At 42.4% G+C, this 23571-nt stretch overlaps 1 protein-coding gene across 1 annotated transcript in view; it reads right to left on the reverse strand.

The window, feature by feature from the left end:
* LOC129323574 (von Willebrand factor D and EGF domain-containing protein-like) overlaps positions 1–20858 on the reverse strand; it is a 242324-nt gene extending 221466 nt beyond the window's left edge. Inside the window, exons 1-3 of the mRNA XM_054970105.1 lie at positions 20847–20858; positions 19870–19946; positions 18301–18577 (exon numbers count right to left, since the gene is read on the reverse strand). Coding sequence (XP_054826080.1) covers positions 18301–18577; positions 19870–19946; positions 20847–20858 — 366 coding nt within the window. The remainder of the gene's footprint in view (positions 1–18300; positions 18578–19869; positions 19947–20846) is intronic.
* Between the last annotated feature and the right edge of the window lie 2713 nt (positions 20859–23571).

Below are 23571 nucleotides of genomic sequence, written 5' to 3' on the forward strand. Positions count from 1 at the left end.
GTGGGGACACCTCTTCGGCAGCGAGGCCAGTCAAATTGAACATCTCGGCTCCCGCTTACAAGGCAAAGCAGCGGACTGGTATGTAGGACTATACAATATCGGGGCCCCGGAACTTAATACTCTCCAGGGGTTGGTGGATGCTATTCGAGCGCAATATGAAGACCCCTTAGAGGAAACCAGGGCCCGAACAGAATTGCAAGCCATTAAACAGGGCAGCATGTCGGCGAGAGACTATATCACGAAATTCCGACAATTGGCCGCCAAATGCCCTAGGTGTGAGGAGTCCACCAAAATCATTCTGTTCAAGCAAGGACTAAACCCGAGACTTTTGGACAGAGCCCTCATGCAGGACAATCCCCCTACGTTGTTAGGTTGGATCCAACTTGCATGCGAAGTTGAGAATCGCATTTTGGAAGTCCGTTTGGTTGAACAACAACAACAAACGGGACAAAGAAGACCCTTGACTTTACAGAAGGGAGGACGGGGAGCTGGGTACGCCACCCGTGGAGCGAGAGATGCTAGATGGCAACAAGGGCTGTGTTTGCAATGCGGACAAGCCGGTCACTTTGCAGCACAATGCCCCTACCGGCCTGTGCAAAGACCTCCGCTTCAACTACGGCGCCCAACCCTTGCTCCATTTCCTACTCTCCAACGCCCGATTCCCGCGCCACGCGCGAACAGAGGCCGCGGCGCTTCCCAAAGGCCTGCCTCAGAGAGAGGACTGGAAGCGGAAGAAGTTATGGAATACGACCCCGCTTCCCCAAACGCAGAAGTCAATCCAGAAAGCCCCCAGTCGGGAAACGAGATGGATCTGTCGTAAGAGGGCCCAAACGACAGATCCGCCCCAAGCCCGTCCCTGCACGGAACCGGCCGCCTGGGTCCATCTTATTCATGCCAGTAACTCTAATCAACCCAGAGAGAAAAATGCACATCCGAGTGCAAGCCCTTATCGACTCGGGCTGTTCGAGAGACATCATCGCCCCAGCTCTAGTCAATGGACTAGTCTTACCAACTCGGGAATTACAAAATCCAGTAATCTTTGAACAAATGGATGGCACCAATATGAACCCTGTTACCACTGAGACCATCCCAGTGATCACAGGCATGGGACAACATTGGGAAAAGAGGTCTTTTGTCATCAGCTCCACTGCCAAATACCCGTTAATTCTAGGCAGCAAGTGGCTATGTGATCACAATCCCTACATAGACTGGGCACAAGGATGTATCACCTTCAGTCATGCCAACTGCAAAAATCACCGTTGGAACCAAAACTGGGGCAATGATCCAACTCATACTGAAAAGGCCCTTCTTACTCAAGAAGAAATCAACCAAATACCCGAACCGTATTGGCCTTTTCTAAACGCTTTTTCCGAGGAGGAAGCTGATACTCTACCCCCGCACCGACGAACGGACTGTGCGGTGGAAATTTTACCCGGAGCCTCACTGCCCAAAGGACGACTCTATCCCATGAGTCTCCATGAACGAGAAGAGCTCCGGAAATTCATCGACACCAACCTCCAACGAGGGTTCATCCGCCCAGCCAACAGCCCCCACGCCGCTCCGGTTCTCTTCGTGAAAAAGAAGGATGGGGGACTACGACTGTGCACGGACTTTCGAGGACTTAATGCAGTGTCCACCAACAACGCCTATCCTATACCACTCATCCGAGACCTTCTCAACGTCGTGGCCCAAGGTAAGATCTTTACAAAATTAGACTTAAAAGATGCTTACTTCCACGTCCGTATCAAGGCAGGGGATGAGTGGAAAACCGCATTTAATACGCCCCTCGGACAATATGAATACCTAGTTATGCCTTTTGGATTGACGGGAGCCCCGTCTGTATTTATGTCCATGATAAACGAAGTTCTGCACGAATTTCTGTACAAAGGGGTGGTGGTGTACCTTGATGATGTCTTAATTTATTCAGACACAGAGGAAGAACATATTCAAATGGTACAAAAGGTCCTGGCCACCTTGATGAATAATAAACTACCCATCAAGTTGTCCAAATGTGAATTCCATAAAACCGAACTCACTTACCTTGGATATTGCATCTCCCAAGAGGGTTTAAAAATGGATCCAACCAAAATACAAGCAATTCAAGAATGGCAAACACCCACCACCCGTAAAGAACTACAATCCTTCCTGGGTTTTGCCAACTTCTATAGAGACTTTATAGCAAATTTCGCCCAAATCACGCTCCCCTTAACAGAATTGTTGAAAACAAAAGATAAAGGGGACCAAGCTAAAAAACCCTCCTCCAAACTACAATGGACCTCCGATTGCCAAACTGCTTTCGAATGCCTGAAAAAGCAGTTTGTAACGGAACCCATCCTCTCCCACCCCAACGAACAGTCCCCTTTCGTAGTGCAAGTCGACGCCAGCGATACGGCAATAGGGGGAGTTTTACTGCAGAAGGGGGAGGATGGAAAGTTGCGGCCTTGTGCGTTCTTGTCTAGAAAATTTTCGGAGGCGGAAAGGAATTGGAATGTGTGGGAGAAGGAGGCTTTTGCAGTAAAAGCAGCCCTTACTAATTGGAGACATTGGCTGGAGGGGGCGCGATACCCCTTCGAGGTTTGGACAGATCATAAAAATCTGGAGGCCCTCCGAAGCCCACGCAGACTGAATGCCAAGCAATTGCGATGGGCGGAATTCTTTTCCAAATTCAACTTCACTCTAAATTATCTCCCGGGCAAGACTAACTTTTTGGCGGATGCCCTATCGCGCATGCCCCAACACAGGAGCAAACGGGAGGAGACTGTCGACACGGTCTTCTCGCCTACGCAACTCGGGGGCGTGGTGACTACTCGCAGTCGAGCCAAACGGCCCCTCCCGGCCAACCAGGAGTGGAAATCGAAACTTAAAACTGAGGTGGAAAAGGAGGGGGATAAGGCTCCGCGAAACAAACTGGTCCAATCCCCACAGGGGGATTGGCTAGCTGGGAGCAAGTTTTATGTCCCAGACAGCCTCCGGCTGGAGGTTTTGCAGCGCTGTCATGATGCTCCCACTGCTGGGCATTATGGGTATCTGAAAACATTGCATCTAATCCAAAGGCAGTTCTGGTGGCCGGGCATGCGCAAAGACATTTCCCAATATGTTAGTTCCTGCCCCGTTTGCCTCAGCGCCAAAACCAGAAAAGGAAAACCTCCGGGTCTCCTGCAACCATTGGAAACACCCAACAGACCTTGGGAAATAATATCTATGGACTTTATCACTGATCTACCTATTTCAAAAGGACATAATTGCATTTTAGTCGTGGTAGATCTATTCTCCAAACAAGCTCATTTTATTCCCTGTACTGCTATACCCACCGCTCGAAAACTAGCAGATTTATTTTTAAAACACATCGTAAAATTACATTCTTTTCCGTCCAAGGTGATTTCGGATCGCGGCGGACAGTTCGTTGCCAACTTCTGGCGGGAGCTTTTGAGAATGTTGAATATTGAGCAAGGCATCAGCTCAAGCCACCACCCACAAACCGACGGACAATCCGAAAAAACAAACCAGATACTAGAACAGTTTCTTCGTTGCTACATTAATTTCCAACAAGATAATTGGGTAGACCTTCTCCCTCTGGCCGAATTCTCATATAACAACAGTGTACACGCTTCAACTGGAGAGGCCCCTTTCAAAATTGTCTATGGAGCTCACTTCAATCCCTTCCCGTTGGACGCTCCCCCTCTCCATTCCTCTAATTTGCCAGATGTATCTTCGTGGTGGGGGGAGGCGGCGCAACAATGGACTCTTATTAAGAAACATCTTGAAAAAGCCAAACTGGATTACAAAAAATACGCAGATCGCCATCGTGTGGCCGAATGGGATTTACAACCTGGAGATCATGTGTATATTTCCACAAAGAACCTGAAACTAGCTCAGACAAGCCGCAAACTCGCTCTGAAATTCCTGGGACCTTTCCCTGTGCGCAAAATAATAAATAAAGTGACTGTTGCTGTAACTTTGCCCAAGAACTTACGCCACGTACACGATACGTTCCATGTCAGTCTTTTAAAAAGAGCTCCTACCGATGACAAGTGGCACATCAAAGCTCCACCCATTCCAACTTTGATTGACGACCAAATACACTATGAGGTGCAACAAATTTTGGACTCTAAACTCAAACGAAATCAGCTTTTTTACCTCATTAGATGGAAGGACTTTGATTCTGGGTACGATGAGTGGGTGAACTCTGTACATGTTCATGCTCCTAGATTAACCAAAGCTTTTCATACTCGCTACCCATATAAACCAGGGGGGGATCTGTTTTAAGGGGGGCAGAATGTCAGGTCCAGTGTATATCTAAACTGTACTGACTCCATTTTCTAATGCTTCTAGTGTTTAAGTGCTTTCTTCCCAGGTGCACCAGTTCCCAGGCAGCATTCCCACCGGAGGCGACTGTTTTGTCTAACACCGTTCCACCAAGCATTGGCCTTGAAGGAGAGCAGCTTCCCAGGACTGAGAGATGTTGTTTTGAGAACTGTGGGGGGAGGCAAATCCAGATGGGTATTGTTACTTTGTACCTCATGCTTTGCCCTTCATTGGTAACAATGACTGTGTACCATCCTGAGTCTCCTATTCAGGACAGTGGACTATAATGGACCTTTTCTGCAGTAAAGTTTCCTTGTTCAATCAATGGACTCCTGTTTGCTTTTGAAAGGGAACCTGTAGGAAGAGCCTTATCTAGCCACAAGCTGACACAATTCAAGGTTTTGACTACCATATACAAAACCCTTCATGGCCTCTGTACCTCATGTCTACAGTCTCGTCTCTCTCCCTGTGCCCCACCATGGCACCCTCACTTATCTGAAGAGGGCCTTCTGCAGGTGCCATCCTGAACATGGGTAAAAACAACAGCTGGCTGTACATGTGCTTTCTCTGTGGTGGCCCCCACCTTATCGAATCACCTGCCAGATCAGGAAAACGCCCACTCTTCTGGCTTTCCCCAAAGCATGCAAAACTGAATTATTCAGGAGGGCTTTTTTTACACAGGTAATCTGTGCTATAAGGAAATGGTTCAGACAAATATGCTAGAATGGGATAGGGACTGTAGACTATAGTGCTATGTATCATATGTTGGTATGGCATGGGACAGGGGCTGTAGACTGACAATATCATTGTGCGCTTTCTATTGCTGTGAGTATGTTCATACTGGATAGTTCCACATCATGTAATGTGTCATGTCAACTTGCTTATGTTTTTGTTTTCAACATTGTTTTCAACCTTGTATCAGATATTTGCTTGTTTTCAAATTTCTGCAAACCTTACTCTACTGTTTGTTCAAAATAAAAATAAATACTATGGCAGAACTAGTGAGATATTCAGTATGTAAAAGGAGAGAGACCTATTCACTCAAGGAAACATTCTGCCTCATGGGACAGTGTTTTCAGACTCAAGATATTTTCATATTGTTAAACACAATGATTTCCGCCACCACAAATATTTTTTTATTTCTGTGGGCTCTTTTATACTATAATACAATGGAATTTTGTCTTGGGGTAGAAATGTACCACAATGAAAATGTGCGTGATTTTTTTAAAAGGTTGTTGAGGGTTAAAGCCAATGGCAGGTAATAAGGAACCTGACTGAGATTAGAGAAAGCCAGGTTCAAGTCAGCACTTGGCCACAAAGCTCACTGCGTGGCTTTGGTATATATTGGTGCAATTATCCCTTCTCACTGCACCTCCTTGAATGCTAATTCCCCCAACTCACAAGGAAACACCCCCCCTTGAGAGAGTAACAGCTAGAGTGACAACCTAGTTCTGGGCAACCCAGGTTCAATTCTCCAGTCTGCCATGGAAGCTTACTGGGTGACCTTGGGCCAGTCACAAACTCTCAGCCTAACCTACCTCACAGGGTTTGTGAGGGGAAAAAAACTGGAGAAGAGGAGAACAAAGTAAGCTACTTTGGGTCCCGATTGGCAAGAAAGATGGGGCATAAATAAAGTAAAATAAATTTGCTGCAATTGTCAAAAAGATCTGCGGCTGCACTGCAGAGGAAGATGTAACATTTTGGTGTGATGCATGACTTGGGAAAACCCGGGCAGGGGCTGTAACGTATCCACCAGCTGTCACCATTCATCTATTAAAGATCCTGTTTTTGTCTCTATCACACCAAGAGCCAAATACCTGAAAACCAAATTGAAGGGTGTAGCCAGGAAGCCTCTGATTTATAACCGGGGATATTACTAGTGATTTGGGTTGTGGCAGGAACTGGAAAATAAGCCCCCCATTTGTCACTGATCCAAACAAGGGGAAACTTTCAGTCTGCAGTCCAAGATATACAGACATACATGTGCCCTTTGTCGACTCATTGTCCTGCATAGCCTGATCTAATTGAGACCTTGTCTAATCCTGCAACCTTGAGGAATGAATCTCAGAGGTGGGAAGAAACAACATCCTTCATACAAGGAAGGTGGGGGAATATTCAACAGACTGTAAATTAACTCTAGCTAATATTGTTTTTAGTGTTTAATGTTTATTTTCTCTAGTGAAATCTTGTTATATTTCCCTTTTCCTAACTATCTTTGCTTTCTGCTTGATTTAATGGAATAAAACTTTTTTTAGAAACTGCAGTGCCTGATCCTTGGGGAAAAGAGGTCCCTTTAGATAAACAACTCCAGGCCATTTGTACTCATGGATTGTGCACAAGTCCTGACAGACTATTCTGTCTCTACACGAGAGGGAAACACACATGTAAGTGGGGAGCAAGATTTGGGAAGTGTGAGTCAGACATCTTCTCTCACCCACTCACACCCAGCCAAGGAGGACCAGAGACATCTCGTCCTGTATTGTGTGTGTGTGTTGTGTGTGTAAATCCCAATAACTGGAATTTCTCAGGTGGTTTTGGCCACTATCTGGTTCTGATCCTGTCTGAACAGAGGGAACCCAAATCGGATATACTTTTACACACAAATCTTGTCTCTGGTTAGTTACAGCAGCTGCCAAGCTTGCAATGGCAAGCAAAAGTCAAGTGGACTCAAGTTCAAGTATATTAATGCCTACTTTTATCCATCTGGTGAAAATACTAGGGAGTCGGGACTGAATCAAGAAACCTTGTATGCAATGTATGCTCTTCTATTGAACTATAACTCATTCCCACCAGTTTACCTAGAATAGTACTCAATTTGCCTCACATCTACATTTCTGACTCCAGGTCCCTTTTTAAAGACCAGGGCTGTATCAGATACTTTACAATATGTCAATGGTATGACAATATGCATGGGGATAATGCTCATATTAAAATTCTTTTGGAAGTCTAGGGTATACACCATTCAGACACAGTGATGCTAATTCTTCAGACACTCTTCTTGAAAAAGTCTGAATCAGCTTGGATACCAGAGGTATGCAAAGGTTGGCATGTATCCAGCTGTACTGTTCTGAATACATAATGGCACTTAAGGGAGGGGAGAGATTTCTGCTTATTTCCCACCTTTCAGTGCCGATCCCCTCTTTATCCCGAGGGTCTGCTGACTGGATTGCAGATGAAGAGGGAAATGGGGAAATCTTGCTCTGCAGAATCTATGCATGGCTGGATACAAACCCTTTTTCATTTTTTTCCCGATTGCAAAAGCTTTGTGGCTTCTTTGTCACACCGGCTCATTTTTATTACATTTATTTTACTTTCCAGTGGTTACTATAAGAAATATATTTTCAGATGATTTTTTTTAAAAAAATCTATACATTTAGATGGAATTAATAGACCTTGTACTGACAAGAGATCTTCCACACCAAATTTAGGATATATAGAGAAGAAATGGCTTCAGTTTAATTGGTAATTAAAATAAATGCTCATTAACCTACAAAAAACCCTATAAAGCTGCCTAATTACCATGAAATCAGGGGTGATAGCTATAGTCCAAAGAGGAATGTTAACGTAACAGAGGACAGAAGCAGACAGGTGGCACTCTTGGGAGCCAGGCAGCCTTACAGAACAGATAGGAAAAGGTGTATGGCACCCTACACACAAGAATTATGGGTAGGATTGCCAGTCCCCTGCTGGGGGCAGGGGATCCCTTGCTCCCACCCTCTACCCCCCATCCCCACTTACCTGGCCAGCAGGGGAGCCATGGGCCTCCTGAGGGCATGCTCTCGGGCAGCATGGTACACTCCCACGGGCCTGATCCAGCCCGAGCTGATTCATTTTTTTCATTAGCTTGAAAATGAATACATACTCATAGAGGGAACCTTTCAACTACCTTTCACAGTGAAGACTGACTCATAGAATTCATTTAGCTTCTCTACAACTCCCAATTCATCTTTACTATTTTCACTCCTTTTCATCCAGCCCCCACCCTGAATCGTTTCTGTATCTAAGCCGGATTGGTGTAGTGGTTAAGAGTGCGGGACTCTAATCTGGAGAGCCGGGTTTGATTCCTCACTCCTCCACTAGAAGCCAGCTGGGTGACCTTGGGTCAGTCACAGCTTCTAGCTCTCTCAGCCCCACCCACCTGACAGGGTGTTTGTTGTTGCGGGGATAATAATGACATACTTTGTAAACTGCTCTGAGTGGGCATTAAGTCATCCTTAAGGGCGGTATATAAATTGAATGTTATTATTATTATTATCTCGTTAAAGACTTGTCACTGTGTGTCTGGATGTTTTTGGCAATGTGCTCTACAAAGTATTTTTTCCCTTGCCTTAGCATCAACATTTTTTTCCAGAGTTTGGGCAATATCTCTACTTTGCAAAGAAAGCCTCCTCCTTTCCATTTGCAGTTTCCTAAATGTACTTTTAAATAAACCTGAAATTATTGTTCAAAATGTTGTTTGTTGAAGTGTTTGGTTGTTTATTGATGCTGATAGTGTCAGAAATAAACCCTTTTAAAGTACTTGCCATTTATTATTAGAAATTATATTTATTTGAAGTTTTCCCAGGGGTAGCATACCACATGGAACTGCCAAGATGAGGCTAAAACCATCTCTGTGTCTTAAGAAATTGTTTGTTTTAGTTAAATTGCCAATACTTTAAGCCTTTTCCTTCAGTCTGAAGAAAGCATTTCATATAAGACCAATTGATACAGAAAATCACTGTATTTTAAACTGAACAGAACATTTTTCACATTACAGAAATGGTTTAGTTTGGTCCTGTAAAAGTGGAGGGGGGATCCTTACTGATATCACAGTGAGAAAAGGGCCAATAGCTATTTGTCTACCTGTTCTCAAAATGTTGAATTCCAATTTTGGCTCTGACTATATGAAGACTTAAATTTTTTCTTGTCACCTACACATATCTACAGGTTTCTTATACTGCCTCAGAAAAGTCCCCTTCCTGTGTTATATTTACAGCATGTAAATGACTATATTGTGGTTCTTTCACACAACTTGAAGTTAATGCCTATCTTGTTCTACACACACAGTTGACTAAGGTCTCTCTAGATGTGCAGGTTTTAAATAGGTTTCCACAGCCATACAGCAGTAAATGGCTGTTAAAAAATAAAAGAGAACCCAAATGGCCCCAGAATGCTTTCACAGGGAAGGAGGTGCTAGAGTATTCCTAGAATACCCCACATGGAACAGAAAAAACAGGGGGGGGGGAACCTCCATGATATTTTGACACTGGGAAATGGCTTGAGGAGAGAGGGAAGACCTCCCCCCCCCACATGAAGGCATTCTGAGGCTATTTAGGATCTCCTTTATTTTTAACAGTTATTCTTCAAAGCTGCTCTGTAGCTGCAGAGAACTTGAGTAAAAATCTGCATATCTAGCTTGGCCCTGAGGTCATAGGAAACCGAAAGAATTACTATTCTAGATTGTACTATTCTAGACTGTAGATTGGAGCTCATAGCTTTCAGTGCTTCCCTATGTAAATAACTTTCCGCTCTTGAAACTGTACCTGGTTTGACTAAAATCTGTCTCCCCATAAGGTACTTTGCATTTAAGGGAATTTAATGCATGGGAGAACATTAAAAAACCACATCTCCCATTTACAGCCTGAAATGGTACAATCCATTCTTCCCATTCAAGATTCTATCAGCTCATTCAGCTACCCCGAGGGCCATAAGGGAAAAGACCATGCTGCAGTTAATTTCCATGAAAAGTAATGTTGGCATGTGGAGAAGAAGTCACATGGCTTCTTCCTTGGTATCCAGAGCTCCTTTGTTGCACAGGAAGGACCTGCACTCAAAGAGAAGGCCTGGAGCCTAATTCCTAGGTTTGGTAAGGACCTCCATACACTCCCAATTCCACTCAGTACTAGGTTTTCTATTGATGTCAGTATAAGATCTTACCTGCACCAAAGAGAATAGATACCAGAAACTATTGTCTACCTTCGAAAACAGCTTTTGAATAAAAAACTAAACTGAAAAGGCCCCATTTCTTATATGTGTTAAGGTAACAAAAAACATGGAAATGTTAATGAGTAAACAAATGTCATTCGTTCTATTTATTTCATACATTAATCTAATTAAAGAGTTCAAGAAAGTGGGGGGGGGGATTGAGTCAGGACAGAGAAGACAGACAACTGATATGAAATTTTTCCAATCATTACAGTCAAAGAAACCATTTGACAAATTGTTCTAATAGCCAAAATTGTTTTTTTAACATAGTTGTGGCTGTACATTTAAATCATTTAAATGATTTAAATGGGAGATGTCCCACCCAGCAGCCACCGCAGCTATAGTTTCAGTGGAATTCTACAGTGTCATTCCAAAGTGATGACATCACTTATTTATTTATTTGTTATTTATACTCTGCCTTTCTCAGGAAAACTCAACGTGGTTAACACAGGGTGACTTAGTACAGTCAATTTCAAAGGCATTTCAATAAACAATGTAATAGGGTATATAAATGCAAATTTGCAAAGATTTAAAATCAGCAGAAATCCAATACGGAGTTCAGGAAGTACTAAAACAGTGTATTAGCAAGACTAAAACTAGCATATTAAACTAACTAGAACTACCCCGTAGGATGATACTTCAAGCAACAGATAGTATATAGTAGCACAAAGTAGTAAAGTCTATGGTCCCTTTCTCTTTATGATACATCTCTCTGAAACCACTTCCTCACTGTACAGCCCTCTTATCTGAGTAAAAAGCACTCTTGAATAATCCAGTTTTGTATCATTTACAGAAAGCTAGGAGCTTTCTGTAAGGGAGCTTTCACGATCTTTTCAGGTAGGATGTTCCATGAGGTGGGGGCCACCACAGCGAATGCATGTGTACAGGCAGCCATTGATTTTTCCCATGCGCAAGATGCAGATGACCCTCTTCAGATGAGTGAAGCTGCTATGGTTGAACCTAAGGAGAGAGACAATTCTATAGATATGACCAACCAAGGCCATAAAGAGCTTTGTATGTGATAGCCAATAGGTTGAATTGAGCCTGGTAACTGACAAGTAGCCAGAGGAGTGACTGCAGCATGGGAGTAATATTCATTCTTCTCCTAGCTCTTGATAATAACCAAGCCACAGCATTCTGCACCAACTGGGGTCTCCGAGTTAATTTAGAGGGGAAACTTAGAGGGAGGGCATTACAGTAGTCAAGTTTCGATGCTACCATGGCATACATTCAGGTGGCTGGATCGGCCGTGTTGATGGGGCCATCTTCCAGGCTAGACTGAGGCTGTAGAAAGCATTTTTGCTGCTGCCTTAACAATATAAGCCCTAGGCTCTTAACTTAATCTGCAAGGGTCAGACAAATGCCATCAAAAGTGGGGAGTACAATGTCCTTCAAGATCTTCCCAACCAGCATCACTTCCATCTTGTCTGGATTCAGTTTCAATTTGTTAGCTATCAGCTGTTTGACCACAGCTGTCAGGCAACGACCCAAGATTTCTACTGCGTCTTGTGGTGATTTGCATAGTGAGACATAGAATTGGGTGTCATTCACATATTGGTGACATCCAATTTAATAGCTATGAATGAGTTCTTCTAAAGGCTTTACACTGAGGTTGAATAACATGGGGGATAAGATTGCACCCTGTAGAACCCCACAAGATAATTCCCACTCGGGAGATAGCTGATCTCCAACTGTGACCCTTTGAGTCCATTCCATAAGAAGTTATTCAAACCAGTCCAAGGGATGTCCTTTGATACCCATGTCTGCATTCAAGCATCTCAATAAGATGGCATGATTTACTGTATTAGAGGCTGCAGATAGATTCAGGAGGAACAATAACAAAGCTTGGTCTTTGTCTATATTTAGATGAAGGCAATCCACTAAAGCTACTACATCCATCTCCATCCCATAGCCTGGCCTGCATTCAGACTGAAAAGGGTCACTTCTGAAATGATATCACACCACTGGAACAATGAAGATTTACATGCCCCTCACCCCTCTGTCTCATCGGTTACCAGAGCTCTGCTGGCAAGCCTAGGTATAATAATGAATACAATGCAAATAAATGAAGTTTTTGAAGATGAAAATGGAACAAACCAAAATGCACACATTCCTATTAGAAAATGCAGGTATGACTTTTGAAGTATAAGAATATCAGACAATTTATGGAACAATCATACTCCTAATTTAACTTGCTAACTGGAAGCAGGATCACTCCTGAAAGTTCTAGTACTGATGGATCCCAATGATGTGGCAAGGAAATACATCAATTTGCCTAAAGTCTAGAGAACATGGAAGGCAGGTTGAAACTTGTTAATGAGATCTCTGGAGACAATGGCCCTTTGCACAAAGTAATCATTTTGCTCAAACAAGCAGCCAAGGATAATAATTAAGTAGAAAGGACATATTATATGTACACTTCTCAGAATCCTTGTAGGCCGCCCTCTCTCCAGATTATAAAACACAAACTAGAACCTTATCTCTACTCTTGCAACTGATTATGCAAGGACAAAATTTGAGTAAACAAGGGGGCAGCACCTCAAAGTATGATTTTCAAGTTATCCTCCATGCAATCATAGTTAGATCTGGGGGCAGGGTTAGGACAGACCAATGTTAAGGACTAAGAAGAGCAAAAATCTGATGTCACATAAAAAGAATTCCATCTTGCATGGCTTAAAAGCTAAAGGCGTGTTATTTATCCATACTTCTGAACTTCCCTCTGGAAGACACAAAGCACCCCTCCCCATTATCCCGAGGACAAAAAAAAATGATTTGGTCCCTGAGCTTTATAAAGCCTATATTAAAAGAAAAATTGTGGTTGCATATCGGTCGCATCTTCAGTGTACTGACTAAGAGGATGCCTCCAGAAACAGATTGCCCACCAAAAGTGTTCCTTGTCCCAGCTGTAACATTTGAAACTGTTTCCTAAATAGATTGCTACCATCATATTGAGAATCTTAATACCTCTGACCCCACCATGTTCCTGGCGGCTGCTGGAGGTACGTGATGTCAAAAAGGTATTGCCAGCCACCACATTGTAAGTAACTGTGCGTGTTGCATCCAGAATGAGAACCAACAACCAGCATAAATATTATTCAAATAATTAAAGAGAAAATGGCCAAATGAAGAAAAATGCCTGATATGGATTTTTGTTTCTCTGGTCTCCTTTCTCACCTTGAATATATTCTTGAAATAAATCTTAATAGTGCAACTTTAAGAATATTTTCCCTTGCAATCTCCATTGCAATGTCCTGGGTAGAAAAACTTGTATTTGTTTTTCTCCAATAATGTACTATGGAATGGTGATCCATTGCACAGATAGGAGATGTTTAGTTCAGATTGGAGAATGTAATTATACCCTCAGTTGTTAAAAATATATTCTGAAGCAGCTACACAGTGAAGGTTATCTGTACATATTGACTCTTGACTATGTCTCTTAATAATACCTATAGAGGCCACTTTTGTTAACTCTTCTATACTTAATTATATTAATATTTTATATATTGTTCTCCTCTCTACTTTAGCATGAAAACTAATGTTTTTCTAAAGGAAATGTTACATGTTACTGCTGCTACTAATAAAAAAATGCATACTGCAGATTTAATGATGATACGGACTGAATTAGATAAGTGCTGTTTCATTCTTATTTACAATTTATATCAAAGTTCTGCTATCAATTTGTTCTCATAGTACTGTACTTGATTATTAGCATTGTGGAGAATGTAACATACAGTGCTTTTGCTTTGTTTTGTTTTAAAGTGCCAATGCTCAAATACAAGGCTGCGCTGATTTCCCCAATTTCCCCTCAGGACTTTGGAGAGCCACCCACAAAAATTGCTGCAACTGCAAAAAAAGTGCTGGTAACACATGACCTGGGCTTTCCATGCAAATTGATGCAGATTGCTGATGAAATACCCACCACTGTGACATTTTGTTAAGATGCCAAATTCACAGGAATTGGTTCTATGTGTCTATGATTGCAGCTATAGAGGGTCCAAGCTCACATCCTATATTCTCCACCCAAAGATATCCTTTACATTCTACTAAATGTGAAACTTGCTTTAACAAAGCCAAAAGAAAAAAAAGAGGACAAATAAAATCATATAAATCTCTGTATGTAGTAAGGGGAAAACTAAGGCCATTTCCACATGGCCCGTTGTTCTTACCTTTTGGCTGCTTTAGGTCTGTGTTTTGTCGAGTTGCTCCAACAACTCATCTTCTACATGCAGTACCCACTAGTGCTTACCTGTGGTTGTGAATTAGCTCCAAACATACAAAAAAGCAATGGTTCATCACCAGCATAGATAAAAAGAACCTGTCCCTTTTAATTTTCTTCTTATTTTGTGCATGCACTATTGTGCGCAGCCACTTTTGTAAGCAGGCTCCTGCAACTGAACTTCAATTTTAAAAAGGAGGGGCAACAGCTATAGGGGAAGAACTGGGTAGAGATTGGGAGGTTTCTTCTGAAATGCTTCAAACATTCTTATGCCCGAAAATGCTAAAATAAGCATCAGGAACTCACCACCACCACAAAAACCAGAGCCATCCTGGTAAATCCCCAGAAAACCTGGTCAAAAAAACCCATGCCATGATGCACACACCTGGCAAACAATACTGTGGGCATGGTTGGGGAAAAGCCACCATATTTCCAAGGGTGACCTGCTCCCAGGGGTCATTTTGTAGAAAAAGAACTGGAGGAACTTATTAGCATAACTCATTAGCATAACTCATTAGCATATGTCACGCCCCTTGCCATCACCAGAAGTGTGTCATTAGCATAACTGATTTGCATATGCCACACACCCTGACATCACCTATCCTGGCTGTTTTGGACCCAATCCTGGTCATTCAGGGCCGAAATTGGGCCCAAAATGGCAAAAAGGGGCTGAAAAGGGCCGAAAAGGGACCCAAAATGGTCAGGATTGGGCTGCTGCTGAGTGGGAGAGTGATCCACCACTTGTCAGAGGCCTGATCCGGGCCATTTTGGCACCAATCCAGGCTGAAATGGGCCCAAAATGGCCGAGGGTCAGGTGGATGGGGCCACCTAACACGTGACCTCTTTGGGGAACTGCCGGAACTGCATTCCTGCATGTTCCCCCTCAAAATGAGCCCTGCCTACTCCTCTTATGACATATGGAAATTGCCTGAGTTGCAGTTAATATAGCTGTGCTACAACTAAACTTTGGATGTTACTCCAGATAACATGAATAGAATTGCATGGAATTCACTGTCTCAAGAACAATTTAGGGCCTCTTTACACATTACACAAACTCGAGTTTGGTTTGGGGGGAAATCCCAACCCACCTTGTGTTTAACAGGTAACTCTATACCTTTAAAACATGTGTGTGGTGCTAATAATCTCCCATGTACACATAGAGGCAGGAGGAAAGTCTTCATCTCCTCCCCCTACATGCCACGGAGAGGGCTATTTGCCTTACTTCCCGGCTCTACAGGTCTGCCCACATGTAATTAGATGATATGGGAAGAAGCACATGGAACTCTCAGTAATTCAAATAGCTGTTTCCTCCATGGTCTTTCTTGGCTAGTTAAAATATGTAGAAGTGGTGGGGAGAGACTCTCCTCCTATCTTTGCCAACACAAGGGAGGTGATTTGTGCTCCCTCACACTGAGGTAAGTTTATAGTCACGTTAAACAGAAGGTGGGTTGGGGTTTCCTCCAAACCAAATTTGAGTTTGTGTAATATGTATAGAGGCCCTTAGAGTTGACGTTGCTTACCTGTAGTTTTTATCCTTGTTGCTCTGGTAATGTTAATGCTGAGACAATGCCTGGATGGAACCAATGGCACCATCAAAAAAGTATCACACGAGGCTTTTTAGTGTTTTATTTCCCATTTTCACCCTTTCCTCCATTTTAGCTGCATCTTTATTAGGGATGCTTGAATCCCTACAGGAGTGGTTTGTTCATAATTGCCAATCACAAATAAATCCCAGATTTATCACTGATCAGACCACATGATTGCTGAGCCTTTCGTGGTGGATGCACATCTTTGTCTAGGACAACAGCACACATGCATGTCTGTGAGAGCAAAGGGCCACGGGACGTCTATTTTCCTCTTGGCTGCTTTAACACCAAGAGTTTTCTTCCCCTTTCAGGGCTCCATTTCAGCATACCCACTGCTGCACATCAGTTTACAGTTCAAATGTCTGTCTTTGGGGAAGTTTCATTACAGCAGCTGAAACCTCATCTCATCCCCAAGTGATTTCATCCTATTTGAGGACTTTGTTTCAGCATGACATCCTTCTAAGCCGACATTCTGTGCAGCTCTCTCTCTAAATTTAGCACAGCTAATTGAAGCATTTGCAAAAGCTGTTTATCTGTTCCTTCTTCCTTGGATGGGGAAATGGAAACTGGTGAACTGGACTGGCAAGAAGAGCCCTTTTCATAGGATTAAAAATGTTGGACTTTATTCGTGATGCTACGTAACTAACCATAACTTATTTTAAATGGATTCTCATGATTTTTAGATAGGATCACCCCAAATTTGCCATCAAATCATATATCACAGCCAGGTCCACAGACTGTTCCTCTTCTCACCAGCCCCCGCCCCTCCACTGCTTTGCGGTATAAATGTCAGCATAAAAAGCATAAAGCAAGGTCTCAGCCACAAGGAACTTACAATCTAAATTTAGACAGCGGGAAAGAAATCAGAGATGGGGTAGAAGTGGCAGAAAGCTGACACAGTCGTTGAAAAGAAGACCCTCCATGGACAGGCAGTGCCTGGAGGAAACACAAAAGTACATAATCTAGTGTACAAAACTACTCCTCTCCTAAATATAGGACAGAGAAGAATACTTTCATTATATACACCAGCCCCTCCACCCCCTCTAAAACCATTCCTTGGTGCAGCAAGGGACAAACCCCCTAGAAACCTCTCTGACTCATTGCAGGTTTTAAAGGACAGCAAGACACAGATCGCTAAGTCTACTTCATAGTTTATCATAGTTTATCATGAAGTGGCTGACTATGGAGCCCTTGCCTAGCCTGCTTCTTGGGGAACAATTGAATGTGTGTGTTTTCTTTCTGTTTTCTTTTTCCTTTGCACTGGTTATGCAGCAAGGCAAATTCCCTGAGCATCCCTAAGTAAGCTTGCCAGAAACCTTTGTGACTTAGGGTAAAATTTAGAAGTGTCCACGAAGCACAAAAACTGCACCTTAGTTCAGTCTCCAACTTTTCCTAGTCCCCCCCTCTCTCTGTCAGTTTGTGGCTGCTCTGTCTGTTAATTATGCTCTGAGAACCAGCAAATAATATGACTGGGAGAGGGAAAAAAGCTACTGCACAATCATTCACCAGTTCATGAGGTGTTCATAATGTTTTTCCGGACCAGCAGAGTAATCCCGGGATTGACTGAGTGTCATAGTTTCTTACCACGCAAACATAATTTCCCCTGGTGCTTGGTTCACAAGAAGAAACTGTTATGGATGCCACCTAAATGGATTCTCAATCTAAACATCAGAGCAGAATGGGAAAAAGCTACCGTCTTCCATGCTAACTCTAATACATAGATGAAGAAACTATATCATTGGCTCCCCCATTGACCAATGGACCTGTGACACTAGGCCTATACTTAAATTATTTGTTGACCTGCTGTGATTAGCCAGTGATCATTCCATAGACAATTGTTCCGTTTAAAGCTTATATCCACTTAGTCTTGGATTTTATCACTCTTTTCACTGACTGGACTGGAGAGAATTCTTCTGCATTTAGAACAAGCTAGGCAAGGAAGATTCTCAATGTGACAAAGGCTAATTGTGACCATTCTGTATTTCCTTTAAACAAGCAAGTGAGATGGTGCTCATTATCACACAATGATCCAGTTTGTGATCCAACCCCCTGATTGCCATAGTGAAATGAACTCCCAAGACCACAATCTAATACACAAGCAGTGCCAAAGAAATTAGTTCGGCAAGGGATATTATACCTCTAGCTAGCTTATAAAAGTAAAATCATTTTATATTTACATTTGTAATTCAGTCAGAAAAAAGCAGAATAAAAGAAATGTAATCAACATACTGTAATTTTCTTCCCTCCATAGGACTTCATGATTCGGATGTGTTGTTGTGGTGAAGCTCTGATGTTTTTAATTATCAACTGAGGTTTGGTTTCCAAATACTGTCCATTACACATGTCCAGGACTACAATATCATTATCTTCCCATGCAGCAACACCACAGTTACAGGCTACAGCGAGGTGATGGCTGCCACAGGTCCACTGACGAACTTGTACCTCAAATATACGGCTAAGGCTCTTGTACAGAACAAAAGTTCCAATCATGTAGTTATCGTAACGCCTAAGCAATCAAGAAATAACATAAAGGCAGGATTTACAGACATGGTGTGCCTTACTTTTTTGGTTGCTCATTTTTACTCTTAACAACAAGACTCCTTAATTAGACCAGTGTGGAGGCCAGCCTCAGAGGGGAAAGAAAATAAACACTAGGTGAGGAAACACTTTTTCATCAAAATAAGCAAACTAAAACCACTGGAGTTATTAACTGGGAGTGCATAAGAATTCATGTGAGAAACTCGTTGCTGTCTAAGAACTGCTGCTATGGCAACAGGCATGGATAAAAAGGATAAACATTTGATAAAAGCAAATGGGAAAATATCTCTGCCTCCAGGCCTTAATAAATATGTTTTCGTTGTAACTGGTGCTTTACAGCATGGTGTTCTTCAGAGCAAAATCAGTGCTCAAATAACATCTTCTGTGACTAATCACCCACTTTTACAAGGTTGACTATAGCTAGATGAACATTTCATATGAAAAATTAGAGCTCTGCCAAAATCCTGTTAAAGTGGAGTCATATTTTTTTTCTCCCACAGAACACCTTCACTATAAACATAAGTTTTACTGTTAACTAGATTTGCAGTTGGCATGTGGTGGTGTGCTGAACAATTTGGCATGTTTACTCTTCTTTGCTGCTAACTGAAGTTCACTCTTCCCAAGTTCATGGTGGAGCAGATTTTTGTGTTGCTTACAGGCCACTTTCTGGCATGCTAGGTGTTACATACATTTACTTTCAGCCACAAAATACACACACTTAGGTGTTGATGCCATCTACAAAACTCACAGTGGTTTGGCTTTTGGCATAGTGGCATCCCAAATGTTTGCATAGTCTATACAGAAGCATCTTGTTTCCAGATAATGCCGCAGCATTAACTTTAAACATAATTACTTGGAAACCTCATCAATGGGATTTACTTCAATATAAACATGGTGAGAATCAGTGTTTATGGCGTAATCTCCAAATTGCCATGCTGCTGCTCTTGATAGCAGAAAATTATGTATGTAATCAGTCACAACTTCTTCTACCAAGAAAGTGGTAGTCCAATCAAGATAGGTTGACTCTTGCAGAATATTATATGTTTCGCTTTTAAAACAAAACAAATTCCAGATAAATCTGGTATCTATTTATATCAACAATTCAGACATTTGGAAGAGAACTGGGAGTTTCTCTATAGTTCTATGCTCTGGTTCTGCTTTTAAGTATGTGCTACGAGCTGATAAAACAGTATCCTAGTTAGTCTAACGGAATACGAAAATATAGAGTGGAACCACACTATTTCACGGAGAAAAACTTACAGTCCATCAAATGTGATGATGATATGTGGATCAGTCAAAGAGTAGCAGTTCTCTGTTGGGAGGTCTTGAACTGTCACCTATTTAAGATAAGATGAGCAATGAATGCTGTCTCTGGAGCAGGGCTCAATTCTTATCCATTTTTACTCACAAATCCCCCCCCCCCAAACCTGCGTTACATTTGACTTTGAAATCAAAATCTGCCTTCTACAAGCTAGTGGAAGATCAGTATATACTGGACTCCGTTTACTAGCATTACAATTGTTTTGCATGTAGCCTAAAACTGCTCTGACAAGGTGCATATACATATTTCAGAGATCCATTCAAATACCACCATGACTATCTGTGTGCTATGAAACACTGAGCCAATTCTAATAGTGTAGCAGAGTGGTAAAGTGGTTGGGATGCAAATCAGCCCTCTGCTGGTTTGAATCCCACTACTGTCATGACTTCAGTAGGTGGCCTTGGGTAAACCACTCCTCTCAGCCCCAGCTCCCCAGCTATATTGTGGGGCTAATGATAACACTGACTTTGTTCACTGCTTTGAGTGCAACACTAATCTGTCTAGAAGAGCAGTATATAAGTGCAGTTATTATTATGATTCAGTCTGGGCACCATCTACTCACAAAATAAAATTCACTAAAGAAGTGACGATTGCCATTTTGAGTATCTGCTGCCCATGTATGCAGTAAATCCCAGTGAGTTTAATGAGATTTCACTTTGAAATAATATTGTTTGTAACCCTAGTCTATGAATTCACTTTAAATAAAAAACTCTTGATATTTTGTTATGGTGGTATCTGTTTATGCCGCTGTTATTGTATATCTTTATCATTTTCATGACTATTTTTTTTATTAAACTATAAACTTTTTAATGTTTACCTCATGAACAGAAACGTTGTTTTTTTTAAAATAATAATTAATTGATGTATTTTTACTTCTCTGTGCTATGAAAACTCTGGAGAGGTATAGTTAACTGACCTTGACATCCATTGGCATATAATTCTGCCAAAGAAGGTTACTTGCTTGGATAGGCTCAGCTCTGATATAGCCAATGTAGTTTCCATCCTCTTTAAAATCATTCACAGCTCTCACGGAGACTGATGCTGTGGCACAGATGCCTTCCTTGCATGGCAGAGGGTTCAAATCCACTTGACACCTTGAAAGGGCTACGTCTGGAGTCCTCCGTGCTAAGTTATCTAATATGAGAACAAACACAGAGGCCAATTCATCATTTGGTTGATGAGAGATTACTAGTGTTTTCTCTCTTTTTAATAAAATTAGGTCAGATGAGTTGCCAAAGGTCATAACAACTGCTACTACTATCCCACAAATGAAAGTTCAAAAAAAAAATCATACAAAAAATTGTGCTGAAAAATGTAAAAATGCACAGCTCAGCATTATCTAGCCCTCTATCCATCCTGTCTTCTCCTCAGTTCTGCACGGACATACCTTCAAAGCCTTCCAGATTCTTGCTTACCTCTCTGCTTTTATACATTACTACCTCCCTGCCAGCTTTATTTGCTCTTCCAGTACCACAACTTCATCTATCTGAAAATCTCCTCCCTCATTCAATTGGTCCTTTCTCCCCTTTTGTCTAGACCTGCCTCTTGGAATCTGTGTGATGCACAACTTTAGCACACACTCTCAGCCTAACCTACTTTACAGGGTTGTTGTTATGAGAAAATGGAGGAGCTTTGTAAGCCACTTTTGGCATCTCCCTGGAAGAAAAGCAGGATGTAAATAAATAAATACAAATACATTTTATTTACTGAGAGTAAAATCATTCTTAGGCTTCTTTCCAAAAGTACTTTAGGATTCAAGAAGTCTTTATTTAGGAAAAAACGTACCTTTTGTCTATGAAGTATGGAGTGTCCTTTTCCATAAGCCTCTAGAAGAGTCACAAGATCTCAACATATGAATGTGATACAAAAACACTGTGGCACATATTTTTCATATATGTTAGCTTGGATCCAATGATGTGCAAGCAGAAACATAAATGGAGGTAGAGCAGCTCCACTAGTTCAAAATCTTGTGTGACACCTAACACTTTTGTCCCTATATATTACAGTGCCCAGAAATTGGTTTTGCAAGATTTTGCAGAAGCAGAAGCACAAGTTGGGATACAGCATAAGGGGCTGCTCAGTCTTTTTCTTGTGTTTCCATTTGAACAGTAACTCTGGTGCCAGCAGAAGCTTTGCACTGAATCCAAAACTTTGTCTGAAACTGAGATGAACCTCTGTGTTTTTTACTAATGGCCCTAAGATGCTGTAGAAGGTGATGATGTCAACAGAAGGCCCCTTTCCAGTCACCTGCATGGAGTGTGCCATGTTTGTTTTCCTCCCGGAAGAGAAGACGAACTTCACTTGTCAGAAGTGTAAGCTGGTCAGGCTTTTGGAGGAGAAGATTCAGAGCTGGGAGGAGAGGATCACCACCTTTCAGGAAATCAAGGGAGGGGAGGATTTTATTGACAAGAGCCTGGGGGCTCTGCACAAGCCTGAAGAAGTAAGTCAAAGAGAAGAAGGGTCTATCTCCCTTCTGAGCCTCCTCTCAGTTCTGCAGTACAAGCAGGAAGACGCAGACTCAGAGCCAAGCTACAAGTGACAAATGACACTTGAACGGCAAGTGCATTTCTCCCTGTTTACTTGCCCTCCACTTGCGCTCCACTCGATCCACTTGCCGTCCAAGTGTCATTCGTCACTTGTAGCTTGGCCCTAAGACAACACTCTGATCCACTGGAGCTCAAGAATCGTTTTGAGGTGCTTAAGATGGCAATGGAGACGAGAGTGGAAGGAGAACCACAAAGACCTGGAGGAGGGAGTGAAGATGGCATGGGACCACACGGAAGTGGAAGAAAATGGAAAGTGGTAGTCGTTGGGGGTCTCTGCTTGGAGGTATGGAACGTCATGTCTCCAGGCCAGATCCCCTACTCTGAGAGATATGTTGCTTGCCGGGGGACAGAATTCAGGATATTACAGACCTACTGCCGAAACTGATCAGACCGTCTGATGAGTACCCATTTGTGCTGGTTCACGTGGGAACGAATGACATGGCCGTGAATACCATCACAAGAATTAAAGAGGACTATGAAGCTCTTGGAAGGCAGTTGAAGACACTGGGGTCAGAGATGGTATTCTCTTCTATCCTTCCTGTCAAAGGAAGAGGAATGTGAAGGGAGCAGACCATACTTGAGGTGAATCGTTGGCTGAGGTAGTGGTGCTGGCACAAGGGGAAGGGGGCAATCAACATGGGGATTTCAATGAAGAAGTGAAGAAGAGCTGGGGCCCACCTGGGTAGGACAGATCAAACAAAGGTACAAGGCTACAAGTGTCTATATACCAATGCCCGAAGTATGGGTAATAAGAAGGAAGAGCTTGAGCTTCTTTTGCAAACAGAGGGCTACAATCTAGTAGGAATTACTGAGACTTGGTGGGATGATTCCCATGATTGGAATGTGGTAGTGGATGGGTACGAGTTGTTCAACTGGAATGGTAGAAAAGGAGGCAGAGTGGCATTGTATGTGAGGAAAGGGCTTGATTGTCAGGAAGTTCTGGAGAATGTGGTTGACAGCCCAGTTGTGGAAATAAGGGGAGGAATGACAGGCTACTGTTGCTGGAGTCTGCTACAGACTGCCTGACCAGGGAGAGGAAATGGATGCTGCCCTCCTTGAACAAATTGGTAGAGTATCCAGACATCAGAACCTTAT

This window comes from Eublepharis macularius, chromosome 2, assembly GCF_028583425.1.
Source record: "Eublepharis macularius isolate TG4126 chromosome 2, MPM_Emac_v1.0, whole genome shotgun sequence".
NCBI lineage: Eukaryota > Metazoa > Chordata > Lepidosauria > Squamata > Eublepharidae > Eublepharis > Eublepharis macularius.